Source organism: Pelodiscus sinensis, chromosome 1, assembly GCF_052426305.1.
Source record: "Pelodiscus sinensis isolate ZL-2025 chromosome 1, ASM5242630v1, whole genome shotgun sequence".
Classification (NCBI taxonomy): Eukaryota; Metazoa; Chordata; order Testudines; family Trionychidae; genus Pelodiscus; species Pelodiscus sinensis.
The window spans coordinates 238,112,757-238,137,425 of record NC_143052.1 but is presented as its reverse complement, the minus strand read 5'-3'; the positions used below and the strand labels follow the sequence as shown (position 1 = coordinate 238,137,425).

At 41.9% G+C, this 24,669-nt stretch overlaps 1 protein-coding gene across 3 annotated transcripts in view; it reads right to left on the bottom strand.

Moving 5' to 3' along the window:
• The window catches only part of MRPS9 (mitochondrial ribosomal protein S9), a 58,043-nt gene extending 34,228 nt beyond the window's left edge, over positions 1 to 23,815 (bottom strand). Inside the window, exons 1-5 of one of the 3 annotated variants that reach the window (XM_075917503.2) lie at positions 23,644 to 23,794; positions 19,625 to 19,675; positions 15,232 to 15,411; positions 744 to 806; positions 630 to 660 (exon numbers count right to left, since the gene is read on the bottom strand). In XM_075917503.2, the coding sequence (XP_075773618.1) occupies positions 630 to 660; positions 744 to 806; positions 15,232 to 15,411; positions 19,625 to 19,630 (280 nt within the window). In that variant the 5' untranslated portion in view covers positions 19,631 to 19,675; positions 23,644 to 23,794. Of the gene's footprint in view, positions 1 to 629; positions 661 to 743; positions 807 to 15,231; positions 15,412 to 19,624; positions 19,783 to 23,643 lie in introns of all 3 variants that reach the window. The other 2 variants (XM_075917506.2, XM_075917494.2) reach the window with 2 other exon arrangements.
• Between the last annotated feature and the right edge of the window lie 854 nt (positions 23,816 to 24,669).

Here is a 24,669-nt window from a genome sequence, read left to right as displayed (position 1 = left end):
GGCCTCAGCTAGAGTACTGTGTCCAGTTCTGGGCGCCACATTTCAAGAAAGATGTGGAGAAATTGGAAAGGGTACAGAGAAGAGCAACAAGAATGATTAAAGGTTTAGAGAACATGACCTATGAAGCCAGGCTTCATGAACTGGGCTTGTTTAGTTTGGAAAAAAGAAGATTAAGGGGGGACATGATAGCGGTTTTCAAATATCTAAAAGGGTGTCACAAGGAGGAAGGAGAAAATTTGTTCCTCTTGGTTTCTGAGGACAGGACAAGGAGTAATGGGCTTAAAGTGCAGCAGGGGAGGTTTAGATTGGACATTAGGAAAAAATTCCTAACTGTCAGGGTGGTCAAATATTGGAATAAATTGCCAAGGGAGGTGGTGGAATCTCCCTCTCTGGAGATATTTAAGAACAGGTTAGATAGACATCTGTCAGGGATGGTGTAGACGGAGCTTGGTCCTGCCTTGAGGGCGGGGGGCTGGACTCGATGACCTCTTGAGGTCCCTTCCAGTCCTATTATTCTATGATTCTATGATTAATAAAGGAACTGTAAATAGACTGCATGAAAGAAAAGCAACAAAGAAAAACAATAACAACTTTCATATAGCCTGGAAAGAATAGCTATGCACACTTACCTCTTTGCTTTGGAAAAATGTCATTGGGATGCTGTAGAAAACCAACAAAAAACAAAAAAGTTACTATGACATGCTAAGAATACTGAGAAAAAAGTCACTGAATGTTGTTCTTACCTTCATTACAGGCCTGGCCCTTTTCTCAAATAATCCAGATGGGAAAAGGTAGGCAATAGCTTTCTGCAAACAAATACAAAAAGATCAGATAAATTTGTTCCATAACAAAAAAATAATCAAATTCCTTACATATACTTTTACTATGGCCTTGCTATAAAAACCTAGACAGCACAGAAAGACAGACAAATCAACAAAAAAATAGTATATGTATATATGCTGGTATGAGAAGAAAACAAGTGTAATTTTTTCAGGACTCTGTAGAGAGAATGAAAGAATAAGAAAAAACTAATTCTGAAGTTTGTAATCTAGTATGTGAACTGTTTTCTTTACTTCAAATATTAATTTTAAATTAAATAGTTTATTACCACAAATACTGAAGGAATATACAACCTCCATTTCATCTAAACACTGATTTTTAAAGTTGTAATTTTCACCCTCTCCTCATCTTAAAAATACCTAATACTGTAACACAGAATGGATTTCGCATCCCATTTATCAAGACAGTTTTCTTAATTTTTTTTCCTGAAAATATTAGTGTTTGCGAAAGACAGTGGTTTGATAGTTCTTGAGAATTAACTCTCTATGGTTTCAAAGAATATTATTACGGGGTAGGGAATTCTGCACCAAAATTTAAAATTCTGCAAATTTGCATCAAAATAATACAATATGATCACATCAGTTTCAATTATTTTGATAATGTATTTCTTAATATCTGTCAACAAGTCTAATACAATGAAAAAAATTCAGGAAATATTTGACGAATAGACTTGTTCTTGAGCATGTCCAGAACTTTCAATAATTCATTTCAATTACTATATAGAAAGTCTGCACCCCTCAGAAGCATTGCAGAGGTTTGGGGAAACAGGGGTAAAGGTGGAGCTGAGGGAGGAGCCATGAAGTGAACCTAGAAGGGAAGGATTGTTAGGGAGCCATGCAGACCCTGGCTGAACCCTAGTCTCTTCCATTCACATTTAGCCTTGTCCCGTGTCCTTGATTATAGGCGTGGCCCTATCCTCATGTCTTATGCACCCTCAGACACCAGCTCTTCCCATCCTCATGTGTCCCTGCACACCACAGAGCCAGCACCTCTCTCCATCCCCATGTCTCTGCCCTCACTCCGCAACCCATGTTGCCCAGTGCATCCACTATCATTCAGTTCCTATCCCAGTCCGCCCTTCACCAATGTCCCTTAGAGACTTGTCTGTGACCTCCCTAACCCACATTGTTTTTCGCTCCCCTCCACCACCCCGCGTCTCTTGACCTGGGCCCACAGGCATAGTGCTGCCAGGCAGGCAACCTCTTCACTTCCCTACTGGCAGCTGGAGCTGCTCCTGCCCAGGAGTGGCTGCTCTGTTCTACTGTCACAGTGGCCGCTGGTGGCAAAAGGAAGAACTGCATCAACTTTCTGATAGATATTTTCTATTGAAAAAATTATGCAGCAAAAATGATTATGGGTATGGACTGGCTTCTGTATGAGAAGGGATTAATAAGATTGGGACTTTTCAGTTTGAAAGAGAGACAGTTTGGGGGAGGGTATGATAGAGGTCTATAAAATCATGACTGGTGTGAAGAAAAAAAAAGTGCTATTTACTCCTCCTTTGGTGAATGAGAGGTCACCAAATTAAATTAAACAAATAAAAACAAATAAGAAAAGGATTTCTTCACTGTCAACCTGTGGAACTCTGTTAGAGGATGTTGTGAAAGCCAGAACTATAACAGGGTTAAAAACAAACAAAAAACCCACCAAAAAACCCTAGTTAAGTTCATGGAGAATAGGTTCAGCCGCCAGCCTGGGTAGGGAATCTAACATCATGTTCTGCATGTCCTTCACCTGCATGTCCTGTTTACCAGAAGCTGGGAATGGATGATGGGATGAATCACTCAATGACTGCTTTCTGTGTTCATTTCCTTTGAAGCACTGGCATTGGCCACTGTCAGAAAATAGGATACTGGGATAAATGGGCCTTTGGTCTGACCCAGTATAGCCGTTCTTATGCACAACACAAACTATGCATGTATACAGTGATGCAGAATTCCCCCAGGAGTACGCAAATAGAAAAAATGAACAAAGGCGGTAAAAGTTTCCCCACACTGTTTTGCCACAGAGTGCCAATCTGCATAGGAAATAACTGGGTTTGCAAACTACTGTGAATCTCCTTTCCACCTAAATCCAGCACTTTCTGAACTGTCAAGAATGACTACTGTTGTCATGGAAATTTACATAGGCAGGTTTCTGTACAAATATCACATGGGAACAACTGATGCTCGCTACAACTTAAGCTCAATTTGAAGCAGCAACTTGGAAGTGAAAATCTATTTCAATTACTAAACCTTTAACAATGAAGTCTTCTTTTAAAGGTCTGTCAAAAAGACAAACCAGGAAACCATTAGAATGTGCATTTTTGAAAACAATGGTTTATCCTTCCAGACTATTGTTATAATAATACTTATTCTTCATCCACTCAACCAATATTTTAATGTGGTATCTGTTCCCTATAAGTAACATTTACTATAGCAAGCAGCTTAAAAACTATGAACCATTTTGGGCACTATTGTAAGACAAAGTAGCTTGCAGTAATATTAAATCCATCTGGGTATAATTCCTATTCAGCAATTTATAACTAAGGTACTTCCCCCCTCCCCCCAAAATGGTTGAAAACTGTTTTTGCTTCAATAATCCATGTATTAGAACAGAAATCTAATTTTTCCATATTTTATATATACACACACACACACACACACACACGTACGTTTTGGTTCTAAGTTTCAGATATGACACAAAATTAACAGAAGCTTGAGTCTAGTGATTTTATAAAAATACAATGTATTTGAAAAATAACACTAATAAAAACAAAATACTGCAGTCAATTTGCTTGCATTTTAGTCAACAGTGAAGAAAAATAGTTACAATAATTTTGTTTAAAATCCTCTCTCAAGAATTAGGCCTCTCTGTTGGTTAGGTTACATCAAGGCTTATATCTGCTGATAATTTTTTTTCCCATGGACATGAATTGGTTTGTCAGTGCTTCAACCTACTTAGTATGCATGGAGTGTAAAAAGACCTAACCTATTACTTTCATTAGTCCCCTACTGGCATTCTAAAGAGAAATTTTGAGAATTCTGAAGCAAACAAAGGGATTAACTTGAATTTATGAAATGGTAATTTTGTCTCTCTTAGTGACTGCTGAATTCCCATTTGTTAGTCAATGGGCATTTTGTGCACACAGAGAGTAGGTGAACACTTACAGTATTTATGAACAAATGGGGATTAATTATGATGACAATAGAGAAATCTGCTATGAGCCAACTGATGTTAAACAAACACCTTATCTAATAACATATTAAAGGAATACATTATGTGCTACTGAGACTAACAGTGTGCGTACTTAAAAGGTATCCTCTATATTAGCTCTCAAGGATTTGATTCAAACAGTAACTATTAGTATGATGCTGAAAACTCAATGTAAGCACGATGTTCTGTTTTGCTGCAACTTTAGAGGTTTTGAAATTTGTTTTCCTTCAAATGTGGAATAAAACCCATACACGCTATACGTTTTCATGAGGTATGTATCTGTCTCTATCCTCTAGTAATAGTTGGGGTACTGGCCTGGGACATCCTGGTTCAAATTCCTATTCTGCCTGATTCAGAGATTTTTTTCATCCCATTTCACTCCAAATTAGACAAAACAAGAGGCCAACACTTGGGTCTCCCAAATTCTATGCCAGTATCCTAACCATCCTGCTACAGAATCTCTCCTTCCCACTCTGAAAGTTTCAAGGAAACAGATAAATCTTCAAAAAGTTGTTTAGCTTTGATAAAACAACATATTTTCAGGAAAACGTTCTTACCAGATCTCTCTCTCAGGTTTCATATTTATTATGAAAGGGGAGATCAGCCTCTAGACTGCCATGAGTAATAAATCTATCTGAACACTAAAATGCTCCAGTTTCAGTTTAGTTCAAGTTTATTAACTTAATATGGCCTGCCTTTAAACTTGCAGCTTTGGATTTCATTGCAAGAATCCCTTCAGGAGTACATCAAGATATAGAAGAGGATTATATTCAGTATAACCCTGAAAATGCTAACCAATGAAGATATTTTATTACCAAGGTAGAGAGAACACAGACACAATATACAGACTTTTCCAGACCAAAGTTTTCCTTTACAACTGGGATTCTCAAGTGAAGAGTCATGGACACATGTCTAGGAGTCATGTCCACTTTGTCTTGTCCCAATGCTAAATTGGAGAGAAGGAAAATCCAATGGGAGGAGGAGCTCAGTACAAATAAGTTTGAGAACAGCACGTTGAGGTTTACATCAGTTTAAAGACAAATATGTTAAGATATCTAATAACTATATAATCTCCTCCCCACCAAACTTCTTTACACAAGAGATAGACATTTCACAACCTTATTATTTTCTTTGGGAACAGGCCTCATAAAACATTCCCTGGGAATAGAATACAGCTTTCTAATATGACAGATAAATGTTTCATCCCCCTCAACCACATTGTTTTTCAAAATAACTGTACCCCAAGAATCCTGAAACACAAAATCCCACTTCTCTCTCACAAGTAATTTTGTAACCCCCTGCCAAAAAGACTCTAGAGAGCGCTACCATATAGATAATAGCCTTTGTTTGCTATGAAATATTCCTTTAGCTCAAGTTGCAATCTCTCCTGTGGATCTGGGAGTCTAGGGTTCAAACTACTTATGGCCCCCATGTGGGCAAAAATATAATGTGATTACCTAATGAAAGACTAAATCATAATGCATATACTCAAGGGAGGAAAATTAAGGCCGCATTTAATCCTGGTATTTCTGATAACCCTAATATTCATTCAACATACTTATACAGAGGACCCGCTTTTAAAGTTACTACTTGTGGAGGTACTGGATACCTCTGAATATTACTAATGAGTTTCAGTGCTTTTGCTAGTAGCTTACTAGTCTACATCCACCTCAGCTCAACAGGGACTGACATTTGTTCCCATCATATCCAGTAGATGATTGGTGGCCCCTCAAACTATAACTGCAAATATGCAGAATAGCTCATTAAAAATTGCATACGACGACAGACATGAAGCTGTACAAAACTTAACAGCTATACACATCCTATTTACAGTATTCTCTTTCTTCTGCTGTCTGGGTTTAAACCACATTTGCCCTTCATCTGCAACCCAAAGATTCTTATTCCTTTATTTTTCCAAAGGCCAGAGAAAATCTGGCCTCAATTTTTAACCTCAGATGGCTCAGTTTATTGCCATCTGATGCACATTTAATTGTATCTTTAGGCATTTAGAAATCCATGCCTTAATTCAAACTGGATTGGGGGAAAAAAAGGTCAGACCCATAAGTCATTAAAGGGAGAGGAAAGAGGCAGTTTGTGTCTGCTGTATTCAGGATCTACAAAGCCAATGGAACTCTCTAGCACAGGCCAGGACACCCTTAAACTAGGGGTTCTCAAACAGGAGGAGAGGGTTGTGACTCATCAGCAGGATCATGAGGTTATGATGTGAGTGGAGGTGGTCATAAGGTGTCAGCCTGCCCCTCACCCCACTTCACCTCCAGTATTTATAACAGTTTTAAATATGTTTTAAAATTTATTTTAATTTATTAGGGGGGAGGGAATTGGGGATTGCACTCAAGAGGCTACGTGAAAGGGGTCACCAATACCAAAGTTTGAGAACCAATGCTTTAAGCTGTCCTCCAGCTTCAATGGTCTTATGGATCTTTGTTACGGCGCAAGTCTATCCTGGGCATGCTTCTTCCTGCTCCTTCTAATTCACTCGCATCTCCTTCCATTTCACCGATGGCCTACTTCGAATATCCCATGTGGACAAACCATTTATGAAGGTGGTACAGGGCCAGTAGAGAAGCCTCAGCAATGGGGGTATTTTCTATGTGAGTCTTAAAATCTTCTTTATGGCTCCTTTGCCCCAGCATAGTTGGTACAAAATGTCCCTAGCACATTGAAGAATCAGACTCAATGATGCTTATACTCTACTTTTATACACATAAAAAAGCTTTAAGTACTGAACACTAAATCAGTTCAACTCAGACTATACTTCAAGGCATAACATTTGAAACATTTTAGTGGGGTCCCTGGATCCCTTGATGATGTTACTGAAGCAGCTCCTTCTTTTCTCCTGCCTCCTCAGCCTCATTCCCACTCTCCTTTCCAACTCTGTTATGTTGGAAGTCTCCAATTCATGAACCCAGATTTCAATCCGCATTCCAAATTCACACAGTTTTCAATTATTTGGGCTAAAATATTTGATCAAAAGGCTACATTAGTCAGCAGAGACTAAAAAATTAATAACGGTGGCTGTTTCCAATATATTTTTTAAAAGAACTTCTGCACAAGTGTTAGTGGAGATTTGTGTACAGTGAAAGCCTGAAGTATTAAATAAAAGCAATTTTTTAAAAAAAGTTACTAATCCCTTCAAAAAGCTAAGGCAAAAAATATGCCAGTGCTTTGGTCAAATCACTCAACTATCCTCAAAAATTTCTGCTAAACTCTACTATAGTTTGAGGAAAACAAACTCTTAACCGAAGCTAAAATGACATGTGGGAAAAAAGACAGCAACAGTGAATCCATCGTTATTAACTTCAACTATTGGATTTTATGCCAATAAAAATGTTAACATGTCTGATAAAAAATTCAAAAGATGCTTGCACAAATATCAAAACTGTTACCACATATGGGAAAAAGTATACATCATATCCCATGAGAAACAGTGACTATTTCTATTTGCATAGTTATAAGTTCTCAAAATATAATTAGGATAATTAGTGTTGTTATTATTAGGATAATTTTTCATATGAGAAAAGGAGGAGAAAAACAAAAGAGAAGTCACCAGTCCACATGGACTTTTTTGGGGACATTGCAAGATTTGAATCCCTTGGAATTAGCATTTTATACAGAATACCACTCAGTTTAAAACCAAGTAAAATCTTTAAAAGTCAAATGTGCAGGATTTAAAAAACAATCCAACTCCAACATACATTTTTCACTATTGTAATACTAAAAATGTTGTACTGCTTACTTACCCAGAGGAGAATTCATGTGGCACACAAATAGCATATTATTGTGGGCTGGGGGTTTCTCATTTAATCAATATGCTTTAGGCCACAAAATTCTCTCTGGAGAACAAGTCTCCTAATTCACTTGCAAATATCTTTGTACAAGAGTAACTAGTTTCCTTAAAACATTTGTTTTATATTTAAACATAAGTCAGTCTGCATGTCAATTGTCAATTAAGACCTATGCCCTACTCACCAAAAGATGCTTAACATTTATCTATAAATCAAATACAAGATCTGCTCTATATTTGTTTTTTATTAATAACTCCACTGAAAGAGAGCAGTTTTATACTGTGTTCATGTCTGGAACAGCATTTAGTAAATCAATAAAAAGTATAAAAATACTAGGATATAAATAGATTACAAGGTGTAAGGTACTTTTCTTGTATTAATCTTACTTAGATTTTTGGCTTTGAACTAGAATATTAGTGATTTGACAGTCTGAAATGAAGGCAGACTGTTTACTATATCTATAAGTTAAAGATAAAAATCACAAAATAAAAGGATTACAGACTCAACCAGGGAAAAGCACTGGGTCAGGACTGCAATCTCTATTAATTAGGTATCCCAGCTGGGCAGTGGATATGCAGCTGTTAACTTGATCAATGACTTACCTAAATGTCATCTCTACTGATTCGCTTATAAATTACCAGCAAGTGAGACTAATGTACAGGTGCTAATTTATTTAAACTGTTCTCTGCAGTTCTACATAGCTTTATAAACTGCATCTGGCACCTAATGTTAGCTGTCAGTTGTACTTAGACATGCCTGTCCTAACGACTCTGTTCATTAGAAGTGAGCACAAATTATGAAATATTGTGAAAAATGATACATCAAATGGAATGGGCAAAGCAAATCAATTAGAGAAACTTCATACCACATATTCACACATAGGAGAATAAGATATCCTGGTTCCAGAGCAAGGTCTATAATACCAATTAAAAAGCAATTGGTAGACTTCTGCAGTTATATATCAATTTGCTGGATTCCCCCCACCTCTTAATTTAGTTGTAATATACAGTTTAATTTTTCATTCCTAAATAAAAGCATCACTCAGAAGAAATTCTGCATCCAAAACATTCAGCAGGAGGATTAAAACACAGTAAACTTATTTCCCTGTAGCACCTGTTTAAAAATTCACAAAGTTTAACTTTTATTAAAATATACATAAAACGCCAGTGAGACAATCTTATGTCTATTTTTGAAATGTACTTAGAAATGTACTGAACAGACTGATTAACAGTAGAAGACATGGAAGTATGTAAGCACTCATCAGATGGAATTATTACTGTTCAAAGTGTAAAACCTTATAATTCTGCTGCCAGTACTAAGCTGCTTTTATATTTTTATAACAAATTTAATTATTCATAGAAGACATTATTATGCACTCGAAATATTTCCCAACACCTAATGGTATGTGAGGAAGCTAAACATGAATGATAGATGCTCTGTAATACGAAATAAAATGCTGTGCTTTTGTTTTTTCATCTTTTTAGAAATAAAATTTGTGACCTGGTTTCATATTCGTCACCTGCACTTCACTAAGGAAAATTCATTTTCAGAATCAACCTATTTTTTCTTTATGACAGAGCTCAGTTTTTTTTTTTTTTTTTTACAAATGGCCAGACTACCCCATGGAGATCTGGCGTCAAAAGGATCTTCTATCTTCTACATGCGTATGTGTGATATACATGCATGCATGGGAACAGAACACTGCTCCCTCCTCCCCTGTGCAATAATGAAGTCCTGTGGCTCACTTCCTGACATCCTTTAGAGGCCTGTCTTGGAGAAACAGATCCATTCATAGAAAGGAAACCTGGACTGCAGGAATGGAACTGAACTGTGGGTGAACACAGCCTCCCACTACTAAGCCTTATAGGCAATCAACAGTTAATACAACCCCTACTGTGTGTGAACTGAACAAATAGTTTTTGACTTGTTTGTGAATGCATGCATGCAAATAAAAGAGAGTTGTTTGCCACATGGAGATAAAATATTTTAAGAAAAGGAAATTTTATCATTAAACAAAAAGCCTGAAGCAGCAAATAAAATGTTTGTTAATCATTAATACTTCAGTTCTGCAAATAAATTCACCAATGAACACCTCTGACTTCATTAGGAATCTGCTGATGTAATGAGACTGCATAACACGTGTAAGGTTCTACAGTGGTGTTTCCATCTCCAAGGGTACTACCAAGACATCAATATCAAAATATGCATTCCTATGTACTGCTTTAAATACAAATAAAATGTAAACTATAAAAATAAATACAAATGTTAAATTCTCACTTTACCAAAACTGAGCTTCCATATGGAATCAGAGTATGACTGTTCTTTAACAAACAAACAAAGGCTCATATCTGCAGTAAGCATGTGATTACTTGCAGCTCAAGACTTTTAACCTTAGTGGCAAGGAGTAAGTCCCATTTGTTTATTCAGACCTTTGCCTAAGGTGAGTTGGATGTGAAATGTGTGCTGTCCAAGTCCTGATCTACACTAGGACTTTATTTCGAAATAACCCCTCCAAAGTCAAATTTATAAGTGGAGTGTCTACACAACCAAGCCCATTATTTCAGAACAACAGATCGCGGAATTCAAAATTTGCACTCCTGCTTTTCAAAAGGAGCAATGCAAAAATCAATAACCATAGCGTGGATGCTCCGATGGCACTCTTTTGAAATAATTTGTCTCCAGAGGCCTCTCTCAGATGTAGCTCTGGCCACACCTGGTGTCTCCACTGCTCTCCTCCTCCTGTAGAGCTCTAAAAGTCCTGGGAGCAAGACAAGCCCTGTAAAAGAAAGCACCTCAGGGAGACATGAGTGACCCCAACGTTCCTTTGGACCCTTCAATGGCAGCCAGCACTTCTGCTACTCCCACGGCCACCAGTGCCCACGGACACAGGAGAGCTCTAGGCCTGGACTGATGAAGTGATCCTGGAACTCACTGAGGTGTGGGGGGGAGGAATCCAACCTCCAGGATCTCTGCACCAAGAAAAGGAATACTAACATATACAGCAAGATCGCTGCCAATCTGACCAAGAAAGGGCACACCAGGACCCTCGACCGGTCTCTCATGAAAATCGAAGAGCTGCGGAAGGCCTACCACAAGGCCAGAGAGCAGAGTGGATGCTCTCAGATGACTGCACACTTGCTGCTACTATAAGTAGCTCAATGCCATCCTGGGAGAGGGTCGGTCACCTCCCCAGCCATTGTCATCGAGTCCAGCCAGGAAATGCCTGGCATCAGCCTACAAGAGGGCAGGGTGGTGAAGGAAGAGAAGCAGGAAGAGGAGGTCAGCCAGGCAACCATGCTGCCAGCTAGGATCTGCTCTTCACCTTGGAGCCAGTCCCCCACCTCTCAGGAGGTTTCCTAGGCTTCCAAGGAACCCAGGGAGGGCACTTCAGGCAAGTTCTCTACCTTTCCCTTTCAACAAGTGGGGGCAGGCGATGAACTGCAAGGGGCTGCACGCGCCTCTCTTGGCCTGGGGAGTGTTGCACAACACTTTGTTCACATGTGTGCACATAGAGCGCTAGTCTGAAGGACTCAGCTACATGACACTCTCACACAGGAAACCCCCAGTCCTTCTCACAAAGTTGCTAGAGAGGCCTGCCTTACTCTGGACTCCATGGCAGGACACTTTCCCAAGCCACCACTGAAGAGTTGGGGTCATAGAACCACACAGCAGTGCCAAACATAGCACAGGGTCATGCCCAGTGATGTGAAGGAGACTGATCTCGTGCATGGGAACCTGCTGGGAGGAGGACGAGTACGGGAACCCAGTAGCAATATTCTGGCAAGCAGCCTCTGCTGCTCACACACATCTCTCCCCAACAACCCCACTTTTCCAGCAGGCCGGGAGAGAAGTTCTCTGTCTGCAGGATGCTGCCAGTGCCAGACCTGGCATGTGTGGGACACAGATGGAAGCCAAGCTACCGTACCCATCTCTCCCACCCACAGGCTCCTGCCTTGCTTGCACCTTCCCATGCCTGCTTGTCCCAAGGCTCTGGGTGTTGCAATGCTCCCCTAGGATGTCTATGCCCCTCTGGAAAGTCCCTGCTTTTTAGGCAATATATGGTCTTGCTCAATGCACATGGTCATCGTCTGAATTGAGACTTTCAGTATCGGCTCAGAGATTATGGCTAGGCTTCACACACTGTCTCCTGAGATGACTGCCCTCTTAACTTTTCTTCGTATCTGGGACAGCTGCAAGCTTGGCATGTCCCTCACCTCCCTCTCCGTCTACCCAACTCAGCGGGATCCACAGGCGGAAATGCACCCAGGAGAACCTGATGAGGGGGCAGATGGTCAGCCTGCAGTCCCTCATCCAAGGACTCGAGGAAGAGCACCAGGAGGAGGCTGCCAACTAGGAGGAGTGCCTAAATATTTAAGCTAGTGCTTCTCAACCTGAGGGTCAGAAAAAACTGCATACCATTAGCAATAACAAGTCTGCTACAGGTAAAGCAGTAGGCTTTTCCGTAAAAGTCATCTTATTTCCCCATTCCCACAGTGGTCATAATGCAGAGAGCTAATTTTTTTCTCTCTTTAGTTCCAAGACATGCTGTTCAATCCTGAGACTTCATGCAACTGTGTCACACAAGAACACCCAAAGAAGAATCTTTCTTCCCATCAACCACCTTCTGGAGAAAAATGGAACACAACTGGAGAGAGAGAGAGAGAGAGAGAGAGACAGAGAGACAGAGAGAGACAGAGAGAGAGAGTAAGGAGGAAGTGTGAGGGGGAGGGGGAAGAAACAAAAGAAATACAATTTTTAAAATACAAAAAGGTACAAGAGAAAGAAAATGGATATAAAGAACATAGGACACCTATGCTGATAGACATGGGATGACAGGATATAGAGGAGATGTAGATGCCAATTATAAGAGGACTTCCAGAAATATATTAGGAGCTACCGAGCAGGCCTATATTAAAATTAGGGTTGTTGACTAATCACGGTTAACTCACACGATTAACTCAACAAATTAATCATGATTAAATCAACAACCGTAATATTAAATATTCTGGATACTTTTCTATATGCATATACATTATATTCTGTGTTGTAATTGAACTAAAAAATGTATATTTTATTACACTTTTTGCACTGTAAAAATGAAAAATACTATTATTTTTCAATGCATTTAGTAAAAGCTACGGTAGTTCAATCTTTTAGTTCAGAAAATGCAACTTACAAATGTAGATTTTTTTGTTACATAACTGCACTAAACACAAAACAATGTAAAACTTCAGAGCCTATAAGTCCATTCAGTCCTACTTCTTGTTAAACCAATAACTATGACTTACAAGTTTGTTTACACATACAGGACACAGTGTTGTCTCTTCTTATTTACAATGTCAGGAGAAAGTGAAAACAGGCATTTGCATTACACTTTTGATATCTGGCTTTGAAAAACATACTAAACAATCTTATACCTCATCATGTTTCAGCCACCATTCCAGAGGACATGTTTCCAAATTGATGATGCTTATTAAAAAATTAAGGCATTATTTTAGTTGGTGAACTCTTTGGTGAAGAATTGTATGTCCCCTGCTCTGTATTAACCATATTTTGCTATATATTTCATGTTATAGCAGTCTCAGATGTGACCCAGTACATATTCATTTTCACTGCAAAAAATACAAAGAAGGTACTAATGTGAGATTTCTACGGTTAGCTACAACACTCAACCCAAGGCTTAAAACTTGGAAGTGCCTTCCAAAATTGGAAAGGGATGAGGAACATGCTTTCAGAAGTTTTTGAAGGACAACACTCTGATGTGGTAACTAGGGATGTTAAGTAGTGATGGATTTACTAGTTGAGCAGTCAATGGAATTTCCATCGACTACTCGATAAGCACTTCCGCATTGAGCCTTTGAAAAGTACAAGAGCCCCAATGGGGGTTCTTGTGCATTTCAAAGTTGGAATGCCATGTGGAGCCCAGGGCCAGTGGAAAGTACTTGAAATGCACAAGAGCCCTAGCAGGGGACCCCAGGCTCCATGCTGGCCCAGTCCCGCGCTGACACCAGGCTCTGTGCTGCGCTTCCTCTTTGAAAAGTTGATCCCGGGCTCCACTGGCATTTCAAAGCGGCAGTGTTGCACTGAGCCTGGGGGATCAACTACAGACTTCCCAGCTGACTCCTAGCTCCGTGCGGCGCTGCTGCTTTTAAGCATTCCCCTCTTCTCTCCCACTGCCTCTATCAGATAGAGGCAGCAAGGGAGGCGGTGGAGCAACTAGTCCTTTACATACCTAGTGGTAACCACAGAACCTGAACTAATAAATAAATAATTAAATAAATAATAAATAAACCCACTGATGGCATCTGACTCAGATAATGAAAACAAACATGCATTGGTCCACACTGATTTAGATTGTTATTGAGCAGAACCTTTCGTCAGCATGGACACACATCCTCTGGAACGGTGGTGAAGCATGAAGAGACATATCAATCTTCAGAACATCTCACAGGTAAATATCTTGCAATGCTTGCTACAACAGTGCCATGAGAATGCCAAGTCTCACTTTCAGGTGACATTATAAGCAAGAAGCAGGCAGCATTATCTTCTGCAAATGTAAACACACTTGCTTTTCTGATGACTGACTGAAGAAGAAGTAGGACTAAGGGGACTGCAGGCTCCAAAATTGTACATTGTTTTGTTTTTGAATACAGTTTTTTTTTTTTTTACATAATTGTACATCTGTAAATTCAACATGCATGATAAAGAGATTTCATTACAGTACTTTTATTAGGTATTTTTCAGTTCACTATTTCTTTTTTTTTAACTGTGCAAACACTTTTAATAAAAAATAAAGTGAGTATTGTAAACTTATCCTGTGTTGCAATTGAAATTAATTTGAAAAGTAGAAAACATCCAAAATATTTAAATGGTATTCTATTATTATTTAACACCACAATTACTTTTTAAAATGCTAATTAAAATTACTAAATAAAATTGAAACAAGTGCTAGTTGTGAAATATCCTGTAAAGTTTATATTTGCATTATCAACTTCTGTAATGGTATCATGCTAGAAAACTTGACCTAAATATACATAGCAGGTAAAAATTATGAGTAAATGTTTTGAAATTTTTTATAAACCTTTATAGTGGCTCTTACAGTCTCTGATCAAGAGGGATTATCCATTGGTAGCTTTCAAAAGAACCTACAATTACTTGGCAGGACATGGGTACAGAGTTCTATACTGTGATGTGTTATTTTGTGCATATAGCAGGGATAGAATCTCTATTTACAGCCAGAGTTGCCATGTTTGCAATATATAGTAGTATTTTCTTATTTTGACAGTTTGATTAAAATTCACAGAGCTGAGGGGCTCATGCTGAAGTAAAGTGCCTTCAATATCTGAAACTCTATAATAAATTACTTCTCTAACAGAACAACTGTACTTACATCAATATCCTCTTGGGTAAAAGTTTCTGGATCTTCCCCCATCATGTTGGCTAAATGTCTCTTTCCTAGGTTGAACTCTTCAATCTGTTTTTTAATAAAAGCCTCTGTATACTTTTCAGGTCCTGAAGCTGGAACATTTCTCTTCTGCACGGCTGTAGTAGTACAGATTAGTCTTAGTGTCTAACCAAAAACAAAAAAGAGAGAGGATATTAAAAAGAATTGGTACAGCAAAACTCTTAAGTAAAATTATTGGCATAAAAAGGTAAATGTGCCTATACAGTCTAGTAACATGAGGCTTGAAATATAAGCCCATTTATCACAAGCCTGGTCTGAGGCCTAGATACCAATGATTAAGACTTTGCTAATATAAAGCAAAGCTAAACAGTGAGAAAGAGGTAGGCCCCTGCTCACAGAACTTAGCACAAATAGGGCTGATAGTAAAAACACTAATTGGTAATAGGTACAGGAGTAGAATAGTAATTGGTACTGGGCATAGGTTTCAGAAAAATAGTAACACCACCTCGTTAAAAAGGACTTGGTACCAACACACTCCCCACAGATTAGGGATGTAACGGTGCACTTGATTAACTGATAAGCAAAAGCTTATAGGTTACTACTATAGACTGGAGTGCCAGAGGAGTGAGGTGCCTCAGTTGGGGGCCACATCAGAGAGGGTTGAGGGTTTTTGGGGGAGTTTTTTTTGCTTCTTACTTGTGGGTCAGTGGCCTCCGACCCAAAAAAAGTTCCCCACCCTGCCATAAATAAAAAACCATTTAAACCTTTTGGCTACGTCTAGACTGGCACGATTTTCCAGAAATGCTTTTAACGGAAAAGTTTTCCGTTAAAAGCATTTTCAGAAAAGAGCGTCTAGATTGGCACGGACGCTTTTCCGCAAAAGCACTTTTTGCGGAAAAGCGTCCGTGGCGAATCTAGACGTAATTTTGCGCAAAAAAGCCCCGATCGCCATTTTCGCGATCGGGGCTTTTTAGAGGAAAACAAATCTCAGCTGTCTACACTGGCCCTTTTGCGCTAAAGTTTTGCACAAAAGGGACTTTTGCCCGAACGGGAGCAGCATAGTATTTCCGCAAAAAGCACTGATTTCTTACAGTAGGAAGTCAGTGCTTTTGCGGAAATTCAAGCGGCCAGTGTAGACAGCTGGCAAGTTTTTCCGGAAAAGCGGCTGAGGCTTCACATTGTATCCGGCTTCCGGGGAAGTGCGCATGCACTGCTCTTCCCCTCTCCACAGGAAAAGCCAGAGTGGAGCCCAGGACAGGAGACCAAGTGGGGTGCACGGTGGAGAGTGCCCCTCCCCCCTCTCCTGGGAGAATGGTTCAGCCCAGAGCAGGAGAGTTAAATCTTGGCACACCACTTCAGAGAGGTTACCAACCCCAGGGTTACACATTTATCTACATAAATGCATTATAACATCTCTGAGACAGACTGCTGGCTAAGTCAGAGCTCTGCTTCTACAGCCTGGCTGAAAAGGGCAATTGAAGTCAGCTGAGCAGGCCCATGCCAGAGGGGCAAATGGGAATCAGTTGTGGGCCTCATTAGCCAGAGGGCTAAATAAGGCAGCCAGAGGGGAAGTAGAAGGGCTGGAGCCAGGGACTAGCTAAACCTGCTCCCCAGCCAGAGGGAGAAGCTAACTGAGTTTGCTATGAACAAAGCTCTGTAAATAGGAGGTGGTATGAGAAATTGGTACGGACAATAAAATGCATGGATGATTGCACCAGAAAGGGACTCTGGTTTATTCATGGCTGAGGAAGGGGTTCTAGCTTGAGGGGCCTGGGCAAGGACCTTACCACAATCCCTAATTCAAAATCTGTACTTTCTAAGAAATCTTATTAGGATTTTTTTTTTGCATATTTAAGTTTGAACATTGGCCGTATTTTGACTGAACAATTCATCCCTTTTCCTCTTACAACTCTCTAGGACGGGAGGACAATAATTTTTTTTTGGGGGGGGGGGCATTTAATGAACTTTGGTAGGCTGTTGTGGGGCCTGGGATGGAAGGGGTGGGGCTGGGGATTAGCCTTCCCCCAGAGCCATCTGGGGCCAGAGGCTTTGGATTAAAAACACAGCAAGGGGCTTGTAGCTCCTGGCCCTGCTGCCACCATGTTGCCTGGCAGCTGCCTGGGGTTGCTGCAGATATTTAAAGAGCTCACAGCTCCGGCCTCTGCTAGAGTAATGCCATGACCTGTGGAGCCACTTAAATAGGATCCTGCTGCCTATGCCACCGCCTGGAAATTTGGTGCCAAGGGAAGCAGACTATAAACAGAAAGCGGCCAGATGCAGTCCATGGGCTGGATCAAAGTGTAGGTCGGGCTAGATCCAGCCCCCAGCCACATCATGCCCAACTCTGCTTTAGGGGAATTACTATCAACAAATACTAGCAAATATGGCTCCAGATCAGAACTCATATTCCAAGGAACACTTGTCTTCTGCTTTTGTGGAAGACTATAAGATATGGCTAGACTGATTTGTTTTTCTTTCACCAAGATAATCAGTGGGTAAGACAACTATAATTTCAATCAAGCACTCTGCCAGAGAAACAGACATCACTGACAGAGCAGTAATGTCTCAATTTTGGCCTAATGCCAATTTTTATGCACTACTTTATATGTCCTATGTCAGTATTAACAAAGCCTTACTGCAGTCTAACTATTCCATAAACTGATCTGAGAATTACTGACTGGAATTATCTCTATATGAAAAAAGAAATCACAAAAATAAAAGAGCAGAGACAGGAACACTTTGGAATAGAGAATATGTCAGAGTTCTAGTCAGCAATCCATGCTCAACAATGACCTGAAGCAGCTATCATCGGATGGCTCATCAACAGCCTACCCTGTGAACTTGCGGTCTCACTGGACCTCCTCGCATACATGTGACCACATTAAAAAAACAACAACAACAACAACAAACAAAAACTTGGCTTTATCACCAGCTGCCGAAGAGAAACTAAAGACTGAATGGACTTGCCCTCTCACTTCCGGAGAGAACCCTCCTAGATCACCGTTTAAATATGTACGAACTAATATTTACCAAGCGTTGCTCCGGTCCTTAATTTTTTTATCCATTTAAATTCCTTCTCTGAGGTGGGGCTGGGAATGAGGGGTTCAGTAGGCAGGCTGCCCCTGGAAGAGGACTATCCCAGCCCTCTCTCACCACAGCAGCTTGAGACCCGGTGAGAAGCGCCTCTCCATGGCTGCTGCAGTTCCAGCAGGCACAGCTAGGGCAGGAGTTCATGTCCCCTGCTTGGATAGGCGCAGGTTCATTTGCCCCCTGCGCTCCCCAGCCAGAGTCAGGAATGCAGCAAACCGCGCACTTTCCCTTCACACATTGACGAAGGGGCACAATGTTCCTGTACAAATTGGGAGGGGATGCCTGGGGAGTGGTAGGCTTGGGGCTGAGGCAGACCTGGGGGGTGAGGGGGAAATGCACCCCTGCTAGCCCCTATTACCTGCCTGATGATTGTCTCTTTTCTGTATAGTTTGATGAGAAGCAATCTCATTCCAGGCACATCCCATTTTCCAGGCATAACCAAATCCTTACCTTGCTTTAAGTTATAATAAGAGGAAGCTATATACTGAAATTGGTGGTCCTAGCTCTTACCATTTAGGAGACAAACCCTCTCAAATATATAGTAGACAGAGCTTACAAATGTCAACTCAAACTGGAAATGACAAATTATAGACCCAATGCTACAAACACATACATATGCACGTAGTTCCACTGAAGTAATAAGACTACATACGCGCATTTGCAAGATTCAAGTCTAAAGGATATTCTAATTTTCACTGGCTGCTAATGGTAGCAATAGGCTGAAAATACAGATGAATATTGCCATGGAGCAGGGATCTACTAGTTAAGTTCCTTTTCTGAAGACCACTTTTTCCTAGTATGTGAACAGCAAGAAATAGGACTGGAATAGAAGCATCTATACCAGATCAATACAACTTTGCTTTTGACTACCATTCACTAGGGATGTTAGTGTGTAGTCGGTTACACAATTAACCAATAAGCCTGGACTTATCGGTTAATCCTAACAACCACATGCCACCCCTTGCTGCCTCTCTACCAAAGGCAGCAGCAAGGCAGCGGAGGAGGGAAGGATGCTTCCGTTTCTGCACCAGAGGAAAGATCTGTCCTTTTGTCGCATTTTTCTGCAGTACTGTTAACCCAAGACAAATTCTAACTAGGGTAATTACTGTATGCCTAACCAAAATCTACCTGCAGTTTTAGTTGGATACAACATTATTTCCTATGCTAAAAACTTTGTGTATTGTTGCTGCATGATTCAAAATAGCTAAGACAATTTAGCCCAGGTCCAACAGAGTAAGTGAATTAATCATCATACATACTGCATGAGATGAAAATAAAAATCACTTACATTCATATTATCAAAGTGAGACACATGAACATGGATTTCTTATAAAAATCTCTGCCAACAATAAAGATAAAACAGGAGTTAGAGACAATACTGAATTTTAGTCTGGCAATCCTGCTTATTCACAGTTCCTGCTGTACGTTTTCAGTTTTAGTGAATGCCTGGAAGAGAGAAAATGCTATTCAGTCTTATTTTATATATATATACACAACTAGTTAGTTGAAATTCTTTTTAATGAACATAAGAATCCTCATGAGTTAGCCCAAGACTACTTTCTCTCCATGATACTTTAAACAGGATAGTGTCATATTATGCCTGTCATTTTCCCAGTTCTTTCCTTTTCCCCCCCTCAAGCTATTCATATTCTCCTCTTGTTTAAGTTCATCACTAATCAGAAGTCTCTGGACACAGACTATTCATAATTAGAAAACAGCCTTGTATGCAAATTAATACCTATTGTACAGGGTACGTCTTCTGGGATAAGAGTGCAATTTCATGGCTCATATGAGTAAGAACTACAAAGTGAAGTTAAATGCGTCTGGTATTTAAGCCAAACTAGAAAATACTCCTCTAAAATATAAAGGAAGTCAGACACTTATACTCATTACATACTTCATAAAGTGTTCTTGCAGACAGTATTCTTATCATTTTAAAAAACTTAACTGTTAAGAAAATCCTGGAACAATTGAATGTTCCATCAGAAAAGAAACAACCTTTCCTCTAGCCTACTGCAATTCCTTAGCACTCAGACACTAATTGTTTTACATATTTTTCTTTAGAAAGTAATAGCACAGAGGTCTAAGTATCAGATTTGAAATACTGGTGTCCTGTTTATTTAGTGTTACATCAATTTTCACCTATTAAACTCCACTCAAGTCAGTGAAGACACATGAGCATAAAACTAACAATACTGTGTAGAAAATAGGGATGTAAGCTTAACGAATAACAGAGCAGTCACTTGAATAGTAGCTTTCCCCGCCCCCGCTAACAAGGCAGCTCTTGTACATTTTAAAGAGAGCCACAGCAGTAGCGACACCTCTGCCTCCCTTGTTCCCTTCTCCTCCCCTACCCCCAATCGTGGAGACAGTGCTGGAGGGAACCGGTGGGGTCTTGACTGCTGCACCTCTCCCTTGGAAATGTACAGGGGAGCTCTTCAAAGAGAGAGGCACAGCAGGGTAGTTTAATCAAGTAGTCGATGGAAATTCCATTGACTACTCAATTAGTTGATTAATCAAAATTTAACATCCCTAGTAGAGAATAAGTCCCCCTGAACTCCTTGAAACTTGGTTAGGATTTTCACAGGCTATCTTCTCATTCTTGCATTTAGAGAAAGAATAAATAGGAGTGACACACTTACTTGCTTTACATTACTAACTGGTCTGCATCTTTAGTTGGTGTAATAGCTCCATTGAAATAAATTGTATGTCAACTTATACAAGGATCTGACCCATGATTTCTGTGCTGGTATCAGGCACCCTATTTGTGCTCCAATGTAAACTAAACAGTCCTCATCTTCTCATTCTCTCTTCACACATAAGTCTATCCAGTCCTCCAATTAGTCTCATTACCTGTCACTTTGACCCTCTACATCTGAGAGATGGGCTGACCAGAACCAGACACTATTTTCAAACTAGGACTGTACCTCAACATATAGATTAGTGGTACAATATTCTCAGTATTATTTATACTCCATCCCTTGTGTGGAACACCTGAATATTTTGTTTGTTTCTAACCACTATTGCACACTTGAGGTGTCCACAAGGACACCAAGTCTTTTTCCTGAATTGTTACAGTTATTTAGAAACCAGAAATTAATGTAAATAGATTGAGTTACTCTTTCCAATATACATTATCTTGTATTTGACTACAGTGAATCATCTGTCATCTGTTGCCTAATTGCTTGGCTTTGTTAGGTCACTCATGAGTTCCACAGTTTTCACCATCCTAAATTATGTCATTTCAAAATTTTGTCACTTTCACCCTCTTTCTAGATCATTAGTGAGATTACTATATATTTTAATATAGCATTGCTAATACAATGGTCAACACAATACCTAGACCAGACCTTATGGGTGACTTACATTTGCTTTTCAAACTGTAAATGCAAATTAGCAATAATTCAACTTTTTAACAATGAACAAATCATCAACTCATCATCTCTGTAGTCTTTCAGTCAAAGACTTGACCATCTTTACAGAAAGAAATGTTGTCCTTTACCCACATAACAGTTGTGTATATAACAGAAAAGAATAAGTTCCTCCCCACTGCATGAATCCCTGGGTGAAGCTCTTTGCCTTACACTTTGTAGGTCAAACCAGACCATCATGCTAGTCCTTCCAGACTTAAAATCAACAGTCTCAAGCTATAGCTATACTATGACCCTTACAGTGACACAGTTGTATTGTATTGTACCACTGTAAGGTCTTCCAAGTAGCTCCTCTCTGCTGGCAGGAGAATCTCTCCCACCAACATAGCAGTATCCACATCAGCACAGTTGGGGAGGCGGGAAGGGGAGGTGTGTTTTTTTTACCAACAAACTGGGTAGAGTAGACAAAGCCTTACGCCAGGGCTACTTAACATGCTCCCCGTTTTCCGCATGCAGCCCGCAGAGCAGTTTGGGTTTACGTGGGGCTCAACATGTGGCCTGCAGGTGGGATCCTTTGAACATGGCCTCCACTGGGAACACACTCCACAATGGCAAGATGTCTCCCAGGCAGGGCAAGCACTGAAAGTTGCAAGTGGATGGGCCGGTTGGAGCAGACGGGTACAGGATGTCAGCATTTCTAGTCCCCAGGGAGGTGGTGCCGGGAGTGCTGGGGCATTGTGGGAAATGCTGGCTGCTTAGCTTCTCAAGGGTAGAGCCTGAGGGGTGATGACTGGCTTACACCTGGCCATATTTGTGTCTGGCACCATGGCTTTAGGCTTAATCTTTGTATTCATTCTCGTCAGCGTGAAAGAAGCTATTTCCATGTATATTTGCTTGTATATACAATCACACTTAAATTGCAGCCCTCAGCATGTGCTGTATTATTGTGGCCCTCGGGGCTTCCAAAGCCAAGTAGTCCTGCTTTAGGCTATATCTACAGTGCACACCTTAAAACAACACAGCAGTGCTGCTGTAAAGTTGAGCCACTGTACGGTAAGCACTAAGCAGCATAGCTGCTCTTTGTCAGGAGTGAGCTCTCTGAGCGCAAAATAAAACTACCCTCCAAAAGCGGTGGTAATGTCCATGCCTGGAGAGTCTCTTCTGCTGATGAACCACTGTCCTCACCAGGGCTTTTTGTTATTAAAACTTTTTGTTATTCCAAGGCAACTTAAAACCCCCCCAGCTAAGCAGCTAAAGTTTTAACAACAAAAGTGCAGTGCAGACACGGCCTTAGTAGCCTATAGTAAAGGGACTACCACACATGGGCAAGACCTGGTATTCCAGGGGTGGGCGATAAAGAAAGGAGGCAGCCCGCCAGGTCGCTGCAGTTATATTCCCCATGTGCCCCTGCAACAGTTGTGCCAGTTTGCTGAATTAATCCAACAGGCGCACACACCTAGCAGCCTGACAGCCCTTTCACCTGGGGCGGTAAAGATACAGACCTAAGCCAAGGCCACCGGGGGCGCGACAGCGGCAGGGCTACGGCGGGTGGGACAGAAGAGGGTTTCCCATCGCAGCGCGCTCGGGCAGCGCTAGGTCGGGCCGCCCGGGGGGGGGGTTGGGCGGTGTCGGGGAACCGGACCAGGCGCTCCGGGGTGCCAGCTGTTCACAGGCCCCCGCTCGCCCCGCACCCCACGCGGGGACCCGATGCCGGCGCGCTCAGCCGGGACCTGCCCGCGGGCCCCAAGCAGCTGCCGGGCCGGGTGCCCTGCGGCCCGATCCCAGCGTCCCCCGCTCCGAGGGGGCAGGCCGGGCGGGAGGCGGCTCCTGCACCCGCCGGGCTGGGCTCGCCCCAGGCCTAGGTCCCGCGCCTAAACGGCCCCGGGGGAGGGGGAGGGGGAGCGAGCGCTCGGTTCCGGCCCCCCCCCGCTCTTACCTCCGCGCGCCACCTCTCCTGGCCTCCCAGCGCCGCGCGCCAGGAGCGGCTCGCTCGCAGCACGCGCCTAACGGCCACCGCCATGTTTGCTGCCGTCCAGGGCTGTCAGCGTCGCGCGAGCCGGGGCAGGGAGGAGCCACAGAAAAGAGAGGGGGCGGGGGTAGAGGACCCAAACAGCTTGGCATCGGCGCAAGCGCGCTGAACCGCTTGACAGGGGCAAGGGCCGGCGCTCGGCTGTCGTCGGGCTGCGGATTGGCTGGGCGGGGGAAAGGCGAGATTTGTTGCTCTCACGTGATCCTGGCGGGGGGAGCCGGCGCGCGCGTGCGCGCGCACGGGCGCGACTTCACCCCTGTCCGCGAGCCTGTCGCGCTGCAGCCGCGGAGCTGCGTGCCCAATGGAATGTGCCCGGGGAGGGCGCGCGGCTGGGCTGGGCTGGGCTTTACAATGGCAGGAGCGGGTTTAAGGCAGAGCAGCAAGGGTGGCTGGAACAACTTGGATAGTGGGGTGGTGCTGAGAGCCATTGAACCAAACTGTAAACCCTGTTTATGATAGAAACTACTTCAAGCCAGGGGTCAAAGGCAATGGGTAGGGGTGCATGTGGAGGCACCCTATATTCCTCCCCTTCCACTATCTGGCGGTGGGGAAGACACAAGTCTGACATCTCCAGCCCATTTGGGCAGGTCCCAAGCTGCACCTCTCTGGGGAGTACTAGGAAGAGGTTTTGTGGGGAAAGGTGGAGCAAGGGTGGGGTGGGGGCAAAGCAAGTGAATGCCAAGAGACAGGGCAGGTGCCCACTTCCTTCTCCTGCCAAGCATTGCTACTGCCACGAGTGCTGCAGCACCCCCTCCCTGTACCCTTACTTTCAGCAACTATGGGTTCCCCTCACTGTTTCCTTGAGCTAACAGGACATGTGGCTTGAGTGTTGCAGTGGGAAAGGTGGCACCAGGCAGTGCATTGTCACTTGCCCATTATTTCCAGCCCTATATCCCTATATCTAGTGCTTGGTATTGCACCTCACATCAGGCT